Source organism: Schistocerca americana, chromosome 7 (genome assembly GCF_021461395.2).
Source record: "Schistocerca americana isolate TAMUIC-IGC-003095 chromosome 7, iqSchAmer2.1, whole genome shotgun sequence".
In the NCBI taxonomy this organism is placed as follows: domain Eukaryota; kingdom Metazoa; phylum Arthropoda; class Insecta; order Orthoptera; family Acrididae; genus Schistocerca; species Schistocerca americana.
In genome coordinates, this window is record NC_060125.1 from 449,065,546 (window position 1) to 449,086,542 (window position 20,997).

A 20,997-nucleotide genomic window follows, 5' to 3' on the forward strand; every position below is an offset into this window, starting at 1 on the left:
GAACCATTTTCAATAGTCAAACGACTGTACCAAGGAGCGATTAGAGGACCTGCTAGATAGCTGCGCTATGAGGGTTGTATGCGAATCAGGCGAAATGCAATTCAGGTCGTTCGGATACTTTTGAGCACGGTTGTACACACATCACAAAAATTATTATCTTTTTAGTTTAAAATAAAGCTTTTAAAATAACGTTCCGATCAATACTCCAACGAGCGAGCCAGGTTTCACTGTCTCTACCGCGAGAGAAGCCAGCAGTCTGGATTTTCTAAGCAACCGCCACCGATCGCATGCGGAAGGAACAAAGGCGACACTACCGTCGGATTGTCGATGTCAACGTGCAATCATATGTCACTTATAAAACGAAACAAGGAATGAAGCTCAGTGTTACAGTCTATCAAATGCTTTGACAGATATGCTCAAGCAAGGACCAAGTTATGCTATGTGGTTGGTGATAGGCTGAAACTTATTTCCATGCAAACTGAGTAAACGTATCCGGATACCCCGAAGTAAGGCGGAGTTGACCACGAGGCGTCACGAGAGACGGGCCTACCAGTATAAAAGGCGATGCGGGTGGGGGTGGCAAGTGTTGTTAGTAGAGAAGCAGAACCACAGTACCAGCAGAACACGTCAGTCAGGACTAGTGATTGGATGCCACCTAGGTAACAAATCCAACAGGGACATGTCAATCCTCCTAAGAGTGCCCAAGCCGATTGTTGGTGGTGTGAAGGAGCAACCAGAGGTAGAACAAGACTAGGCAGACCTCATAGCGGATTGTGGTTGACAACAATCGCTTAAAATGGGGGAAGGAATCACCCATGAGTTCCTAAGTACTCCCAGCAGGCCACCCACCACAGTGACTGTGTATGGGAGGTTAAAAGTAATGGAGAACAGCGGTGGAGCAGCTTCTTATAGGACACATATTTCTGGAGTCGGTGCCAAGTGATGCTTGAGACAGCGTGAAGAGCAACGCCACTGGACACTGGATGACTGAACACGAGTGATTTGGAGACATGATTCGAGCTATGTTTGATTTGGTTAACCAGTAGAACATTACTTGCCATCACGTGTTTCGTCAACAGTGAAGTACCGAGGAGGTGGTATCATGTTCCTCGTGGTCAGGTCTTATTTCACTTACGAAAACACTAAATATGAGGGTATAAGACTACATCTCACAGATTTGTGTCCGCGCGCAGTATCGGAACAGTTCAGAGACGGTGATTGCATCAGTATGACACTGCAGCTTGACATAAAGTTCCAAAGGAGGCGAAGGTTTTCAGACAGTAACACTCCTGAGATGGACTGACCTGCCCAGAGTCCCAATCTCAGCTCAAAGGAACGCCTGTGGGATTAGTTAGAACGTGGACTCCGCTCCAAACCCTAACATCTAATAGCACTTATTTTCTCTAGTTTCGACTCTTGAGGAATAATTTGGTGCCATTCCTCCACAGATATTCAGACACCTTATTCCCAGTAGCGTTCAATCTGTCGTAAAGGTAAAAGTCGAATCATCCCCTATAAATACTCACTAATAAGTGCCCAGATACTTTTGATCAGATAGCATAAATATATGTAGAACATTTTAATGGCACAGTTCTTTTTCGATGTGTGAATAGTTCTGAGAAACGACTTTGATGGTCTGAGATGTAAAAAGTATTGATTGCTTGGAACCATCAGCTTTTCTGTCTGCGAGAAGCATCAAGACCGTACAGCGTAGCGTCAGTACCATGGGAAGAAGACGAGACGATAGAGAGTACTGAACACATTTCCCGTGGCGAAGATTGTTGAGTGAGCGGGTAATATCAGCAGCCTAAAGGACAAATTTATCACAGCAATTTACTTTGCGTGCAAATGCTTGCAGTTCCATGAGGTTAGTAGGATAGATCAGATGGTTAGTTACAATGATATGCTGCTACATAAATGAATTGCTCAATGCATTAAAAATATGCCATCCTTTTCGCTCCAAAAAATTTGCTCTCGCTGAGGTTATACTTTTTGTCCTCCTTGCAAAACGTGAAAACGCAGTTCGCAATTTGTGCTCTCATGAGTGACAATATCGTCAGAATAACCTACGCGTAAAGAAATAGCAGCAACAAGTTGTCCCAAATATTGGAGGCTTGTTGGTGTACTTGGCATTACAAATGGGAGGCATCAAAACAGAATAATGAAAAGCGCGTAACTACCACAATAAAAGTCTAAGTTCTTCATCTAGAGATAATTATAAGCATTATCAGCGAAATCCACATTTGAGATATATTTGCCATTGATACTTTGGATAGGTTTTTTTTCAAAGTGTAGTGTAGTAGGCCACAATGAACTGACCATTATTTGTAAATTCGCAGTCACCACTCAAGCCCAGTGAGCATTTACATTTCTTGATTACTACTAAAAGTGTATCTCAGTTAGTCAAAGCTATAGATCGATTGGCCCTCAAAGTACGGACTCGATCCAGCTCGTATTTCACAGCTGTTTCACGGCAATTGGAGTGAATTGAGTACAACAAAACTCTGGAATTGTTGAGATGTAATCACTGACGCGGACCTCTTCGCCTACTTATCGACAGGATGATTGAACATGTATGTGGGCGTGAGGGAATTGTACTAGAGAGAGTCATATAGGGCAAAATCCTTACATTGCCGTGGTAGAGAGAGTCGTGGCGTGGCACATCAGACGAAAAAGAAAACTTATGAGGAGAAAAATGGCATTTCTCGTTCAGTGTCAACGCTAATCATTAGATCAGTCGTCGAACCCCTGCATTTCGTTACATTTTACACATTACTTCTCATTTTACGTTACTTTTGTTCTCAGTAATAGTGTCTGAAGATGGCTGAAGTATAAACACGTTATGTGGAATAAGAAAGCAACATGTATCCTTAAACAAACGATGCAGAATTATTCATGAACATTAATATGATTGCTGACTTATACCAAGAATTTACTTCTTTCATATCCGAACATACTATTGTACATGACTTGCATTCGTGTTTTAGGTTTCCAAACCTCAGTCGTTATAAATGTAACTCTTAGAGAATCACTTTGTTGACCGTCCGTCTCTGTGCTCGACTGTTATTTCCTGATAAGCATTCTGTGAACTACAAATTTTTAGTCAGTGCCCTGTACACTCTTGACTCGTTCCATGGCACAGTAGTTTTGTTTCAGAAAAACAAAAACATAAACTAAAAGTCAAATATTGCTAACAAACATAACAAGTATAAGTGAAAGACAGTTTCAAAGTTTATCAGAATTGCATTTATTATCAGAATTTCAAATTTACATGCTGCAAAATTATATTCTCATCTCGTCACGGTCACCGTCGCTGACAATAAACGTGTCCACAGTATACCGACCGGCGGATTCAGTTGTATCAGCGACACACGAAGTATCAATGTGGCATGAGTCTGAAACATACAATTATTTCATCGTTATTACAAGATATCAAAGAAATCAATAGCACCAGAAAAAAATAGAGCAGAATTTTATTGTTTTTTTAACGAACGTGTGAATTGTCTTTTTCCTACTAAAGAAGTAGTTGGTGAATTAACACACTGTAATGTACTCAAGGTGAATTTCTTTACACTGAGGGTCATTTTAAATTACTGGAGTAATTATTAAATGTCATTGGCTAGCTACGACGAATTGGAATGTGTAAACCTCAGCACCAGTTTTCTACACCTACATACATATCCCGGGAGCCACGATTCGGTGCATGATGGAAGGTACCTTACCACTCACTGCTAGTCATTCCCTTCCCTGTTCCACTCTCAAATGGAGGAAGGGAAAAGGACTATCTATATGCTTCCGCATGAATACTGAGCCCTCTTATCTCGTGTTCGCAGTCCTTATGTGAGATGTATGTTCATGGCAGTAGGGTCATTCGGCAGTCTGTCGTAAAAACCTGTCTCCCAAATTTTCTCAGTATCGAAAAGAAAGTGTTCCTCCCAGGAGTTCCCATTTGAGTTCACGCAGTATTTCCGCAAAACTCACGTCTCGATCGAATATTATAAATTACCTACAGGTAATAAATCCTGCTGCGTGCCTGTGAATTGATGCGACGTCTTTCTCTAAGCTGGCCGAGTGAGGTGGCGCAACGGTTACCACACTGGACTGGCATTCGCGAGGATGACAGTTCAGATTTGCGTCCGGCCACCCAGTTTTAAGTTACACGTGATTTTCCAAAATCGCTTAAGGCAAATGCTGGGATGTTTTCTTTGAAAGGACACGGCCGACTTCCTTCCTAATCGTTCCTTAATGCTAGCTTGTCGCGCGTCTCTAAGGACCCCTTGTCTACGGGTCGTTAAACACTGCTCCTCCTTCCCGTCTTGTCACGGCTCGAGTGGCTCCCCTCGTCGGAGGTTCGAGTCCTCCCTCTGGCATGGGTGTGTGGGTGTTGTCCTTAGTGTAAGTCAGTTTAAGTTAGATTAAGTAATGTGGAAGCCTAGGGACCGATGACCTAAGCAGTTTGGTCCCACAGTCCTTACCACAAACTTCCAAACTTATGATCACATAATGCTTGAAACATTATTCGGATCTGACACAGCACAGCCAAAAAACAATTGTATATTGAAGTTGAGTGAAATTACAAAATAAAATCGATTGATTTTTAAAAATTGTTTACAAAAAAAGGATGAATGCGGTTCAAGCTCCCAAAAATGCTTTGTGATATTATTGACCATGATGAGGATAGTACAATACGCACAAAACTGGATACAGTGTTTTCTGTCTGGAAATTTTGATGTCAAAGAAGGACCTAAGTCTTCTCAGGAAGTCAAAAGACACATTAATGGAATCACGAGAAAAGTTGGAGAATACCCTCACATTAGCAGCTGTCGTCTGTAACAAATTGAACGTTAATCACGAAACGCTTCTATATTACAAGGGTGTGCTGAAAAGTCGTGCTCCTGTATTTTTTCATTCTGTCCGCAATGTCGGTTGAGGTATTACACGTCATGCATATTACTAGGTCGACTTTCCCGCTTCGGTGACGCAAGCTGCAACCTTCTGCTACTAGAAGACTCCGAATTCTAGCGTGTGTAACATGGCGGTGTGTGACGTAACACAGTCGGTGTGTGAGAAACAGCGTGCTCTGACCGAGTTTGTAACCGAAGAGTTCGTCCACACATGCAGTACCCTGTCCTTCAGCGTAACAATGCCAGACCACACATGAGTGCTGCGACATCTGCGACAGCCCGATGTCTTAAGCTCACTGTCATCTGTCATCCACCACACAGTCCCAACTTGGCCCCATCCGATTTTCGTCTGTTTCCAAAACTTAAAGAACGCTTTGGAGCACTTCACTTTGTTAGTGATGAAGCGGTGCAAGCAGAGGTGAGGTTGTGGCCGCGTCAACGAAGTCAAACATCCTACAGTGACGGTATCAACAAACTGGTCTCTCATTGTGAGAAATGTGTTCTTCACCAGGGTGACTATGTTGATAAACAAATATGCATACGTGGAGAGAAAAGAAACAGAACGGTGATAAAGTTTGTTTTACTTGAAAAGCATTAATGGTTTTCACTTAAGAAATTCAGAGGAATTAATTTTCAGCACTCTCTCATATATAGATATGACTGCATATTAAAAACTTGACTTCACAAGATCTGATGGTTGATTGCAGTTCCACCTGCGATAGATAGATGAAGCAAGAAGAATTTTCACAATTTTTTGAACTGCTAATTATGGGCGGAAAAATTTAGCCACATAAGACATGTATGGAGAAGTTGGTCATCGAAATAAGGTGAATCTCTGCGAACGACGTCTCAGTACATTTTCTCGTTGTGAACGCAAAGTTTTCTTTCTGAACTGTGTTGCCAAAAACCTGGAAAGCTTACACCAATCACTTCTGAGAAATAAAATATTATTCGTGGATAATAATTGTGCCACACCCTCTTCTGTCACGTCAAGCGCTACATGCACATACATCTGGTGACCCCTAACAAATCGAGAGGAATTTTTTTCAAGTCGATACCTCCAGTTGAAATTCTTCATCATCGCAATAGAAATCTCTTACAGGTCCAACGTTGACTTTTAAACAGGCTTTTCAAAATAACATTCACAGTTCCTCCTTCTGAAATAACAGATATAGGCGACCGGATTACGTGATCGCCTGAATAACTGCAAAGTGGCATGTATTTAATTTGATAAGCGTTCTTTCAAATGGAACCTCTCTCACAAAAGTCAGCTTTAAAATATGAGAAAACTGTCTTTAAAATCCGCTCAATATAATGTTTTAAACATAAAGTAGATCTACTATTCTATTAGCTTCCATTTTGTAAGGACAGATAATTTGTATATTAAGCGAAACTTTCGATCTTGAGCCTTGAAAGTTGCAAATGTTAATCTGTAAATCTCGACTGCATCGAGACGAGCAAGCGTTTGTTCACCAATGCAAGTGTCAATGAATATCACAAGAATGAGAACGAAAGTCTTTCTGTTTCAGGGCTCTTCAGCACGTCGCTAAAGATGAGATTAAATGATGAGGACGCGATCGGGAATCGAACCTGGAACCTTAAATGGAAAATCAGCAACGCTAACCCCCTTACTACGAACTGAAAACTTAGTTTCAAATGTTTTAGTTCTATAGAGAACTGTGGAAGATTTAATTATTTAAATTTTCAAGTGCAATTATTTGTATTGGTACGAGCATTCTATACGATGTCTGCGTGTGTGTTGTTCTGTTTCTCTTGCCCTGCTGTCGTCTTTGTGTGGTTTTACTGAAACGGAAAAAATAACTTCGAATTTATTAGGCGCTATTGTGAGAAAATAGTATTTCTTGTGTATCTTCTTCCAGGTATTGTACCTCTTTCATCGGGCAGTTATTCACGCGCATCCAAACGATCACCAGGATCACCCGCACTGTTTTTTTTTTTTACGTAAATTCTTAAAGTAGCACAAAGAGATTTTAACAGCACTCTTTTCCAAAGACACAGACCCTCATGGACCAGACAGTAACTGAAATTTATGACAGCAGACCAAAAGCATAAATGCTTAACACCGTTTACAAATTTTTTGTTTACGAATAAAAAGCCAGGCTTAATGCCCCAATTTTATTCTCGTACCACTACAAAGATGAATGAAATAGACATTAGTGTCAACAGCGTTGAGGAACAGTTGAAATCATTAAAAATGAACAGTTCCAGGGCCTGATGGAATATGGTCCGATTCCATACTGAACTCGTGGCTGAGTTAGCCCCCCCTCTTTTAACCATAAGATACACAAAATTTCTCGCACAAAAAAATGTGTCTTGTTGTTGGAAGAAAGGACGGGCCACAATCAGCTGCAGGAAGGGCAGCGGTAGTGATCCACGTTACTGTCGTCCAGTATCCTTACCATGCATGTATTGTAGAATCTTAGAAGATATTCTGAACTCAAGTGCAATGACGTATCTCGAACAAAATGTCCTCCGCCATGCTAACCAGCATGGATTCCGAAAAAAACGATTATTTGAAGCCGGACTTGCACTTTTCCCACATGACACCCTGAAAGCCATGGGTGAAAACAGTCAGGTAGATGCAGTATTTCTTGACTTCCAGGAGGCATTTGTCTCAGTACCATACCTACGATTATTAGCAAAAGTTTGATCGTATGGGGTATCAAGAGAAATTTTATGACTGGATTGGAGATTTCTTGGTGGGTAGGACTAAGCATTTTACTTTGGATCCTGAATGATCGGCAGATGTTGAAGGAACTTCAGAAGATTTTACACCGCCAAGGGACCCTAGACCATAGTGTGTGACATAAATTTCAACTTGATAGGTTTACTCATTCTTGAGAAAAGAGGGTCTTAACAGACGGACAAAAAGACAGAGCATCAGGTAACAAATGACAAAAAATTTTCCGCGTAATATAATTGTAGATTTGCAGTTTTCGAATTTTTGCTTTGGTTTCATTGTGAAACCTTGCTTTTTTGTCAAATTCTATGATTCTAGGGCAACGGGAAGAAGGATACGTTTTGACGAGCGTCTTTGCGAGTATCAGAAGATGTGACATAAATGGCGATATCTGTCCATTGCATTGACTTTGCAGCGTCAATTTTTTATATCGCCAATGGGCTGTAGACTTTCGAGTGTGTGACATAAATTTGAACTTTGTATGTGTATCTGTTCCTGAGAAAAAAGGGTTTGTAACAGTCGAAAAGAAAGACAGACAGGCTGGCAACGAGGTGGTCCTATAGCAGCTGCGTTTTTACCGATTGAGCTATGGCACCTTAAAAAGGAGAGGAAGTCCCTTCATGACCAGGAAATATGTCACCAATCAGGCAACCAACTGAACCTGACTGTCCCTCAATGGATAATTGAAGATGTAGAAGGATAAAGAGTAATTCCGTAGCCCGACATGCCTGGCCACGTGACTCACCTTTGAAGCAGCAGACTCCCGGCGCAGAGCAGCGGCCGACGCCGCCGGCGCAGCGCATCTCGGGGCTGTCCAGGGGGCAGGGCGGCGTGGAGCGGCAGACGGCGGTGTCCGCGGGGCTGGCCAGCCGGCAGCCCATGCGGGGGCCGCAGCAGATGTGTGGGCCCAGGCACACGCCCTGCCCTCCAGGGCCGCACGGCGCGCACCTCTGCAACACCAGCAGGCCGGGCTGTAGCCGAGCTGCGGCCTGTCTGCCAAGAGTTTACAAGTTCCCTCCTTCCAGCCCGCCTGCCCCTGTCTTCGCTGCAACCACTTAAGCAGCTCAATCTGTCGCGACGAAGACACAAGAGAATCTGTGGACCGCGCAGGGTAGCCGCGCGGTATGGGGCTCCTTGGCACGGTTCCCGCGGCTCCACCTGTCGGAGGTTCGAGTCCTCCCTTGGGCACGGGTGTGTGTTCTCCCTAGCGTAAGTTAGTTTAAGTTAGATTAAGTAGTGTGTAACCCCATGGACCGAGACCTTAGCAGTCCCAATAGGAACTTACCACAAATTTCCACAGTACCTGTGTACTAAAGTACAAGAAGTCAAGTTGGGTTTCCGCAATCCCGAGTTTCACGGACCGCGTTCAGCCTGCCCCAGCTGCCAATAGGTTGCACTATCAATGCAACGTGACTAGCCGGGATATGTTTGCGTAGGTAACTTCACTGCAGCTCATTTATCATAACGGTGGGAGCAGGAAAATGAGCAAACCAAACTTAAAGAAGGCTGAGGAGATAGTAAGTACAGGGAAGTATATGTCAGTCACGAAGCAGGGCCCAAGTCCAGGAGGGGAAAAGTTTTCGTGCGTTTCAGCTAAATCAATATGTGTCTCGCAATGCAGATTGTGCAAAAAGTTACTTAACACGCATTCTGGAACCTCGTTATGTTAAGCGATGTTTGTAAATTTTACCAGCAGTTTCCTCACTCCATAAGTTTTTTGAAAGAGGAAAAGACGCAGTGGCTGACAAGTGCGTAGAAATGTATGCTAAGGTCATGAGGCCCTTTAGTATTATACACGGTGTTACAAAAAGGTACGGCCAAACTTTCAGGAAACATTCCTCACACACAAAGAAAGAAAAAATGTTATGTGTACATGTGTCCGGAAAGGCTTACTTTCCATGTTAGAGCTCATTTTATTACTTCTTTTCAAATCACATTAATCTTGGAATGGAAACACATAGCAACAGAACGTACCAGCGTGACTTCAAACACTTTGTTACAGGAAATGTTCAAAATGTCCTCCGTTAGAGAGGATACATGCATCCACCCTCCGTCGCATGGAATCCCTGATGCGCTGATGCAGCCCTGGAGAATGGCGTATTGTACCACAGCCGTCCACAATACGAGCACGAAGAGTCTCTACATTTGGTACCGGGGTTGCGTAGACAAGAGCTTTCAAATGCCCTAATAAATGAAAGTCAAGAGGGTTGAGGTCAGGAGAGCGTGGAGTCCATGGAATTGGTCCGCCTCTACCAATCCATCGGTCACCGAATCTGTTGTTCAGAAGCGTACGAACACTTCGACTGAAATGTGCGGGAGCTCCATCGTGCATGAACCACATGTTCCAGCAGCACAGGTAGAATATCCCGTATGAAATCATGATAACGTGCTCCATTGAGCGTAGGTGGAAGAACATGGGGCCCAATCAAGACATCACCAACAATGCCTGCCCAAACGTTCACAGAAAATCTGTGTTGATGACGTGATTGCACGATTGCATGAGGATTCTCGTCAGCCCACACATGTTGATTGTGAAAATTTACAATTTGATCACGTTGGAATGAAGCCTCATCCGTAAAGAGAACATTTGCACTGAAATGAGGATTGACACATTGTTGGATGAACCATTCAAATGGCTCTGAGCATTATAGGACTTAACATCTATGGTCATCAGTCCCCTAGAACTTAGAACTACTTAAACCTAACTAACCTAAGGACAGCATACAACACCCAGCCATCACGAGGCAGAGAAAATCCCTGACCCCGCCGGGAATCGAACCCGGGAACCCGGGCGTGGGAAGCGAGAACGCTACCGCACGACCACGAGATGCGGGCATGAACCATTCGCAGAAGTGTATCCGTGGAGGCCAATCAGCTGCTAATAGTGCCTGCACACGCTGTACATGGTACGGAAACAACTGGTTCTCCCGTAGCACTCTCCATACAGTGACATGGTCAACGTTACCTTGTACAGCAGCAACTCCTCTGACGCTGACATTAGGGTTATCGTCAACTGCACGAAGAATTGCCTCGTCCATTGCATGTGTCCTCGTCGTTCTAGGTCTTCCCCAGTCGCGAGTCATAGGCTGGAATGTTCCGTGCTCCCTAAGACGCCGATCAATTGCTTCGAACGTCTTCGTGTCGGGACACCTTCGTTCTGGAAATCTGTCTCGATACAAACGTACCGTGCCACGGCTATTGCCCCGTGCTAATCCATACATCAAATGGGCATCTGCCAACCCCGCATTTGTAAACATTGCATTGACTGCAAAACCACGTTCGTGATGAACACTAACCTGTTGATGCTACGTACTGATGTGCTTGATGCTAGTACTGTAGAGCAATGAGTCGCATGTCAACACAAGCACCGAAGTCAACATTACCTTCCTTCAATTGGGCCAACTGGCGGTGAATCGAGGAAGTACAGTACATACTGACGAAACTAAAATGAGCTCTAACATGGAAAGTAAGCGTTTCCGGACACATGTCCACATAACTTCTTTTCTTTATTTGCGTGTGAGGAATGTTTCCTCAAAGTTTGGCCGTACCTTTTTGTAACACCCTGTATAGGCAAGCATTGATTGAAATATCAAAAAATATCACTCTGTGGATATCAAAAACCACATTCTGGTGGTATGCAACGTAGAGAGAAGGAACCTTAGTATGAAAGAAAAGCTTCTGCTTTCAGATATGTAGCTTTCAAATCAACATAAAATGGAAAACGAACTCCATGTTTGCTAAAATGCATTCGGGGAATTTAGAATGAACCTTTTTTCAGCGAACCCGGAATATACATTCTGGAAAAAGTAATTAAAATTGCTATAACTGGGGTTAGCCAAAGGCCTTGCCGCAGTGGTAGCTCCGGTTCCTTTCAACTCAGTGAAGTTAAGCACTCTCGAACTGGGATAGCACTTGGATGGGTGACCATCCAGTCTACTGAGCGGTGTTGGCAAGCGGGGTGCACTCAGCCCTTGCGGGGCGAACTGAAGGAGCAGCTCCGGTCTCGTAAACTGTTGTACGGCCTGGAGAGCAACCCCTCCATATCCACAGCCAGTGACGCCTGTGCGCTGAGGATGACACAGCAGCCGGTCGGTACCGTTGAGTTTCAAGGCCTGTTTGGGCGGATTTATCTCTTTTTTTTTTTAGCTGGCTGAGGCACACTTAGGTCACAGAAACTAGGCTTCCAAAACTTTACTTCATTTTGCCTACCAGTGTAATAGACATCTTCAGGTTCTTAGGAATCTCAACTTTCAGAAATGGTTCTGCTTACTACAGAAAACATGCATTAGAGATGACCCGATGATGCTTCGAATTGAGAATAGCCAGTAGAACTCGAAAGAAAGTGAAGTTTCACAGATTTGTTCATTTCGAAATAAATAAATAAAGCCGAAATACGCTGAAAAGGAAGAAAAGGACAAATAAAATTCACCATTTTCTGGCTTACAATGACCCACTATGAACATATATTTCATTGAGCTTCATGTTGTGCTAATTGGGTACGAAAAGACTTTTCGTTAATGCCGAAGTCTGCTCATAACACTGTAACGTAGGCGTACAGAATAAACTGCTACATAGCGTAGCACAGTGAGATGATGAGCGGGCAAACTACCCGTTCTGCTGATAATGTGCAGCATCGTGCCTGCCTGGCTAATAGACAAACATGGGCAGGTTAAAAGCGGAATGTGGACACTTTTGGAAGAGTTTGAAGAGTGGGGACCGAATATTCTATCAACTGCCAGTGTGCCGGCCACACTATAAGCGTGGGTCCACGCACGCGCTTTGGCTTTTGGTCTCATATGTCGGCACTTCTGCAAGAAGAGTACCCCACACTATAACCATGTAGCACAAACACTACTGCTTTCTGCTACAGCCATTCTGTGAAGAGAGGTGGTGGGATTATTCTGCCAGTTGCAATGTGCAGGGTACAATAGTTATCTAGGTCCCAGCACAAAAAGCTCACCTCTGAATATATAATTGATCATATTACACTAAAACTAAACTCCACTCGAACAGGCCAAGAAGGCCCAACAGTACCACCGCCCGCCGTGACATTCTCAGCCCACAGACGTCACTGGATGCGGATATGGAGCGGCATGTGGTCAGCACACCGCTCTACAGGTCGTATGTCAGTTTACGAGACCGAAGCCGCTACTTCTCAGTTAAGTAGCTCCTCAGTCTGCCTCACAAGGGCTGAGCACCCCTCCTTGCCAACAGCGCTCGGCAGACCTGATGGTCACCCATCCAAGTCCTAACCCAGCCCCAGCGCTTACATTCGGTGATCTGAGGGGAACCGTGTTGCCACAACGGCAACCTCGTTGGCTGATCATATTCCAATGTCTGACCAAGAAAAATGAGCACCCAGAAGACATGGTCAGTTGTCAGTGTGACTTCATAGATGTACACACTAGAGTGCTGCAACGCTCAATGTTTGACCGGTCACGGCTCGCCTGTTGACGGGGGGACCGAGCAGCTCGTGTCCGGTCGCATACGACTCGGCACGGTCACGTACTCGCCCCATGTCTGTTGTCCGGATTCCGGACACGCGGATAACCGAGCATGACCGGTCACCGCTGACATTTCACCTCGCTTCGCCCCGGCTCGCTGCACTGTACTTTACTGTACAAATCCAACGCCTCTCTTTCTCTCTCTCTCTCTCTCTTTTAATACAAAAGTAACATTTCCAAGAACGGGTACGTGACACAGCTAAATTCATAAAGCACCTGGAAAGTAAAATGATATTTCAATACAATCGCGGATAGAAGACGAGTCTCATTTCCAAACAAAAAAGATATTTTTCCTTTCATTTATAGGAAACATTAAATAAGTGCTTTCCCTGTAATATAGAAGACAACCATCTTCATAAAGAAAGCATACAAAGAACATTAAACATTTACAGACGTAACTTGTCATACGTTCAATTGTTTGCAACATAAACAAAATTATAGTTATTGTTGATCAGCAGGAAATCACTAACGCGTTCCGGATTTAATTGGCTGCGGCAATTTGTTAGTAACATGCCGGCTATACTAAAGCCCGCGGTGGCTCAGGTGGATAGAGCGTCTGCCATGTAAGCAGGAGATCCCGGGTTCGAGTCCCGGTCGGGGCACACATTTTCAACATGTCCCCAATGAAGTGTATCGGAGCCCGCTTGCAGCTAGGGTGTCTATTTGATTATCATTTCTTTACTAAAGCACCTTTCACTAGGTGCGCTTGTTGCTGGGATACATAAAATACGTCTTGCAACTGCAGCCAAACCTGGCAGATCTGTTTCATGTCTGCTCCACCACTTTAAGATGTCATCATCATCTCCGGGGTGCATTAAAATGTACAGATCTACTTCATCTGCTGCGGATGATCTGTTGTTCCTCCATTCCTTGAAACAAGCTCTCTTTCTGGGTGGTGATGACACAGTACTTGAAGGATCTATGATAATAAACAAAAGAGACAAGTAATACAGAACTGATATGGAAATCATCGAAACATTCCCGTAAGAGACCGATGCCCTCGCTGTTTGGTCTCTCCCCTCAAACAACCCGACCCCCATTCCCATAAAAACGAGATGTTTTACGTTAATGAAATATTATACGAGTCACAACATTCCCGTTTCTCTATAATACACATTCCAATAACTATGCAAAAACGATTATGTTAATGATTGAATGTTGTACCTGCGTACGTAGCACACATTTGTCGCACATTGTTAAGAATTTCCTGCTTTTCACTTATTTCAAGCATATTAAGATAACGGAAGGACGGCCAAAGAAACGATCTTTGTGAGGTTTCTTGCAACTGTGTTTCTTTAAATGAGTGGTTCCCGACTGGAAAAACAATAAAGTCGAGCAGTTTATGCACGATACGTACCCAGTAGACGCAATGTTTTCATCTACAACAAACAGAAATGTACTCCATACTTGGCTTCTTAGACCCTCCCGTTTCTTTAATGTGTAAACATTGGTTTCAATCTTACGTCTTACTACACTGGCTTCCTCGCGCTGCATGATTACAGAGAGAGACACACCACAAATAAGAAGCCCGTACTGGCTGCAGTGTCACACGGATAATAACACGTGTAATGTGTTTGAAGTTATGTGCTACGTATTGGGTCACGGCTTCTATGCTCGCTCACAAGAACTAGTGCGGGTAGCCTATCCAGTTAGGGTGTGCTCGCCCCACCTCGTATTTTGTGCTCGCTTACTCGGTCATGCAGGACTCTAGTACACACCATCACCGGATATGTAAATGATTACAGTTCCAATTCTCTCTGACCAGTAGAATCCTCGCCACAGTATATTAGTGTTGTTCGCGTTTAGTGTTGTTGTAGTGTCTGGCAGCGTGTATACCTGACGTGAACGTTTTCAGAGTGATCACGGTGACGGCCACGGAGATGTCGCGTACTCGTATGAGACAGCATTATCAGCACCCAACATGTTTGAAAGGGGCCTCATTGTCGGTCTCCATTTGACTGCCTGTTGCCTTATCTTAATGACAACAATCTAAAATTAGCAGTACACGCATCACATAGTGACGATAGGTAAATGTCTATATATGTATATAATGCTCACTACACAAGTCAGAATCAGACTGAAGTTTGCCATTAAGACTAGAAACCTTCAGTGCGATCTCAGTAGATCAGGCTTGAGGATGAATCAGTCAGTTCGAAATTACTCGACAAAATATATCCGCTGCAACTGTGATAGATTTGTAATCAACTCTTCATTAAAGAAAAAGTTTCCTTTAAGAGGCATTCTGCCATTGTTAGTATGTCTAACTTTTATTGTTGAACTAGCAATCACTTAAACGTTGAAGTTCATATTACATAAATGTCCAAAACCATGATCGTATATAGAAGGATCATTAATCTTCTAAGCAACGTTTCAAACTGGAGCCGCATGGAGTGGCCGTGCTGTTTGAGGCGCCATGTCACGGAGTGCGCGGCACCTCCCGTCAGAGATTCGAGTCCTCCCTCGGTCATGGTGGTGTATGTGTTGTTCTTAGAATAAGTTAGTTTAAGTTAACTTAAGCAATGTGTAAGTCTAGGGACCGTTGACCTTAGCAGTTTGGTCCCTTAGGAATTCACACACATTTGAACATTTCAAACTGGAAATATTCGTGCTTTTACTCAGCATACAGTAATCACACACATGAGACAGTGCAATTTTTGTACACTCGCGACTTCCACAAATTATTATAACATGATATGTATTTTGTGTTGCAGTTGTGGAAGACCATCAGTTGTACAATGGAATGATGCCAATAAAAATTTGTGCCATACTGGGACTCGATCCCGAATTGCCGGATATCTTACTATTGGGGTATCCGAGCATGATTTATAGACAGACCCAAACTTCCCCATCTTGCCAACCCTGTGTCTAGCCATGAGTCGTTCTCGGATAGCCTAATGGTAAGACAATCTCTCCCTATAAGCGAGAAATTCCGATTCAAGTCCCAGTCCGGCACAATTTTTCAGTGTCGTCATTCCATTATACAGCATTATACAGCTTGCCCATATTCGCAACTGCGAATACATTTCATGTATTTCATAACGGCTGCAGTCGCCACAGTGCCTGTTCCATTAGGAACATTGCATCGTACTTCTGAACAACGCAGGCACTGCAATAACGTAATTATTGTAACTTCTGAAATAGTCACTCGTGGACTGAAATACAAACACCCGATGCTCTTTTTTTTTTATTTCATTCCAGACCGCAACCAGCGACACCCTACCACTAACGTCAGTGGTGTATTGCGGTATCTCTCTACTGAGCCCAATGCTAACAATGCAAAGGAACCTCTCACTAGCTCGTACCGCATGTCCAATTCAAGTCTCCCCATTCTACGCAGTTCACCATTGTTGCTGAGTCACAGTCACGAAGTTCGACATAGGCCTCCGATCGCGGTCCTCTGGTTTGGAGCCGAGTGGAAGGCTTAAACCAGAGGCTCAGACGATTCTGCGGAGATCTGGGGTGCAAATTTCTCGACCTCCGCTATCGGGTGGAGAAATGTAGGGTCCCCCTGAATAGGTCAGGCGTGCACTACACGCAGGAAGCGGCTACAAGGGTAGCGGAGTACGTGTGGAGTGCACATTAGGGTTTTTTAGGTTAGTGAATTCCCTCCCTAGGCCCGACAAGACGCCTCCTGAGACGCGGCAAGGTAGGAGTAGGCAAAATGCAACAGGGAATAACAATATTAATCTGCTAATAGTAAACTGCAGGAGCGTCTATAGAAAGGTCCCAGAACTGCTCTCATTAATAAACGGTCACAATGCCCACATAGTACTAGGGACAGAAAGTTGGCTGAAAGCAGATGTAAATAGTAATGAAATTCTAAACTCAGATTGGAATGTATACCGCAGAGACAGGCTGGACAGTGAAGGGGGAGGCGTGTTTATAGCGATAAGAAGTGCAATAGTATCGAAGGAAATTGATGGAGATCCGAAATGTGAAATAATTTGGGTGAAGGTCACGGTTAAAGCAGTCTCAGACATGGTAATTGGATATCTCTATAGGTCCCCTGGCTCAGCAGCTGTTGTGGCTGAGCACATGAAGTATAATTTGGAAAATATTTCGAGTAGATTTCCCCACCATGTTATAGCTCTGGGTGGAGAATTTAATTTGCCCGATATAGACTGGGAGACTCAAACGTTCATAACGGGTGGCAGGGACAAAGAATCCAGTGAAATTTTTTTAAGTGCTTTATTTGAAAACTACCTTGAGCAGTTAAACAGAGAACCGACTCGTGGCTATAACATATTAGACCTTCTGGTGACAAACAGACCCGAACTATTTGAAACAGTTAACGCAGAACAGGGAATCAGCGATCATAAAGCGGTTACTGCATCGATGATTTCAGCCGTAAATAGAAATATTAAAAAAGGTAGGAAGATTTTTCTGTTTAGCAAAAGTGACAAAAAGCAGATTTCAGAGTACGTGACGGCTCAACACAAAAGTTTTGTCTCAAGTATAGACAGAGTTGAGGATCAGTGGACAAAGTTCAAAACCATCGTACAACATGTGTTGGATGAGTATGTGCCAAGCAAGATCGTAGAGATGGAAAAGATCCACCGTGGTACAGCAACCGAGTTAGAAAACTGCTGCGGAAGCAAGGGGAACTTCACAGCATAAACATAGCCAAAGCCTTGCAGACAAACAAAAATTACGCGAAGCGAAATGTAGTAGGAGGAGGGCTATGCGAGAGGCGTTCAATGAATTCGAAAGTAAAGTTCTATGTACTGACTTGGCAGAAAATCCTAACAAATTTTGGTCTTATGTCAAAGCGGTAGGTGGATCAAAACAAAATGTCCAGACACTCTGTGACCAAAATGGTACTGAAACAGAGGATAACAGACTAAAGGCCGAAATACTAAATGTCTTTTTCCAAAGCTGTTTCACAGAGGAAGACTGCACTGTAGTTCCTTCTCTAGATTGTCGCACAGATGACAAAATGGTAGATATCGAAATAGACGACAGAGGGATAGAGAAACAATTAAAATCGCTCAAAAGAGGAAAGGCCACTGGACCTGATGAGATACCAGTTCGATTTTACACAGAGTACGCTAAGGAACTTCCCCCCCTTCTTGCAGCGGTGTACCGCAGGTCTCTAGAAGAGCGTAGCGTTCCAAAGGATTCGAAAAGGGCGGGGGTCATCCCCGTTTCCAAGAAGGGACGTCGAACAGATGTGCAGAACTATAGACCTATAACTCGTCGATCAGTTGTAGAATTTTGGAACACGCATTATGTTCGAGTATAATGACTTTTCTGGAGACTAGAAATCTACTCTGTAGGAATCAGTATGGGTTTCGGAAAAGACGATCGTGTGAAACCCAGCTCGCGCTATTCGCCCATGAGACTCAGAGGGCCATAGACACGGGTTCCCAGGTAGATGCCGTGTTTCTTGACTTCCGCAAGGCGTCCGATACAGTTCCCCACAGTCGTTTAATGAACAAAGTAAGAGCATATGGACTATCAGACCAACTGTGTGATTAGATTGAAGAGTTCCTAGATAACAGAACGCAGCACGTCATTCTAAAATGGAGAGAAGTCTTCCGAAGTAAGAGTGATTTCAGGTGTGCCGCGTGGGAGTGTCGTAGGACCGTTGCTATTCACAATATACATAAATGACCTTGTGGATGATATCGGAAGTTCACTGAGGCTTTTTGCGGATGATGCTGTGGTATATCGAGAGGTTGTAACAATGGAAAATTGTACTGAAATACAGGAGGATCTGCAGCGAATTAACGCATGGTGCAGGGAATGGCAATTGAATCTCAATGTAGACAAGTGTAATGGTTGGTTGGTTGTTTCGGAAAAGGAGACCAGACAGCGAGATCATCGGTCTCATCGGATTAGGGAAGGACGGGGATGGAAGTCGGCCGTGCCCTTTGAAAGGAACCATCCCGGCATTTGCCTGGAGCGATTTAGGGAAATCACGGAAAACCTAAATCAGGATGGCCGGACGCGGGACTGAACCGTCGTCCTCCCGAATGCGAGTCCAATGTCTAACCACTGTGCCACCTCGCTCGGTCACAAGTGTAATGTGCTGCGAATACATAGAAAGAAAGATCCCTTATCATTTAGCTACAATACAACGGGTCAGCAGCTGGAAGCAGTTAATTCCAGAAATTATCTGGGAGTACGCATTAGGAATGATTTAAAATGGAATGATCATATGAAGTTGATCGTCGGTAAAGCAGATGCCAGACTGAGATTCAATGGAAGAATCCTAAGGAAATGCAATCCGAAAACAAAGGAAGTAGGATACAGTACGCTTGTTCGCCCGCTGCTTGAATACTGCTCAGCAGTGTGGGATCCGTACCAGATAGGGTTGATAGAAGAAATAGAGAAGATCCAACGGAGAGCAGCGCGCTTCGTTACAGGATCATTTAGTAATCGCGAAAGCGTTACGGAGATGATAAATAAACTCCAGTGGAAGACTCTGCAGGAGAGACGCTCAGTAGCTCGGTACAGGCTTTTGTTGAAGTTTCGAGAACATACCTTCACCGAGGAGTCAAGCAGTATATTGCTACCTCCCACTTATATCTCGCGAAGAGACCATGAGGATAAAATCAGAGAGATTAGAGTCCACACAGAGGCATACCGACAATCCTCCTTTCCACGAACAATACGAGACTGGAATAGAAGGCAGAACCGATAGAGGTACTCAAGGTACCCTCCGCCACACACCGTCAGGTGGCTTACGGAGTATGGATGTAGATGTAGATGTAGGTAAAAGCAGCAGGCGTTTCTGAGACCTGCCAGAACACCAAGATAGCGTACCTACTGGAGAACTACGCTTGGACCACCCTTAACACGACCTTTCCATACTGCTGAAGAGGACAGACTCACCAAACCCGAACAGAGGGAAATGGCTTAACAGCAAACATAACGCGAAACAATTTGGAGAGAGTTAATAAATTTTTTATTTGTGTAAGTAGCGGGAAGTTTTAAGATGGAAACAGTAGACAGCGCAGCAAGTGAGAACATGGACGCCTTACGTGTTGCAGGCCGGCCCTCTTGCCCCCACGGGGACAGTTGGTGATGAGACAGGCGGCCGCGATGCTGACAGCTACGGTGAGCAGTACTGCTAGCTGGATCCTCATGGCTGCTGTGTGCCGGACGAGTCGCGTCCACCGCTTTTATACCCCCACAGCCGTCCGGGACTGGAATACTAACGATGCCCGCCGTCCAGGCCATCTTGTCCTCGCTGCTTCCAACCCCCTCCCACATCCCCTGTTTCTTTTCACCTCTGGACTGCAATACAACCACTCATCCTCCAACCCTCTACATCCTTTCATCTGTCCCTTAATCTCTTCGCTTCTAAGCATCTTTCTACCACGCACACACACACACACACACACACACATACATACACACACAAACAGACGCACAAGCTATTTTCTTCCGAGAGTAAACAGACGTAAGTTCAGTCTCTAGTCCTGCAAGATCTTTACTACAGCAGTGCAGTTCTCGAGGCGCAAGAAGTGAAAACTAGACGACTCTAACTAACAGTAAATGCTTACGAAAGATCTTAGAGTAACATTCCGTTGTTGGATGATGTCAGTCCTTCATGTATTCGGTTAAGGATTTTTTTCAAGTACTGTTTTTCTCACCGGTGTCATAGTATAAGGGAGGGCAATCTGCGTACAGCCACTTTATTCGTTACTGAATTCTCTCGAATTTGTAGCAGTCAATGTCCGCGATTCCAGTGAACGAAGACTTCTATGAAACAAACTGCAATTCTATCTACATATCTACATACATACTCCGCAGGACACCAAACGGTGCCTGGCGGAGGGTACCCTGTATTATAACAAGTCGTTTCCCTTCCTGTTCCACTCGCAGATGGAGCTAGGTAAGAACGTTTGCTTATATCCAGCCGTATGAGCCCTAACTTGTC

The 20,997-nt window shown here is 44.1% G+C and overlaps 1 protein-coding gene and 1 non-coding gene across 2 annotated transcripts; one reads left to right on the forward strand and one right to left on the reverse strand.

Moving 5' to 3' along the window:
* Positions 1 to 3,282: 3,282 nt before the first annotated feature.
* Positions 3,283 to 20,200, reverse strand: LOC124622993 (oxytocin-neurophysin 1-like). The gene is made up of 3 exons (XM_047148783.1): positions 20,096 to 20,200; positions 8,351 to 8,555; positions 3,283 to 3,395 (listed from the first exon to the last, which is right to left on the reverse strand). The coding sequence occupies exons 1-3, from the start codon at positions 20,198 to 20,200 to the stop codon at positions 3,283 to 3,285; spliced, it is 423 nt and encodes a 140-aa protein (XP_047004739.1).
* Trnat-ugu lies at positions 13,637 to 13,711 on the forward strand. The gene has a single exon. It is a non-coding gene; the product is annotated as a tRNA-Thr (tRNA).
* Positions 20,201 to 20,997: the final 797 nt, after the last annotated feature.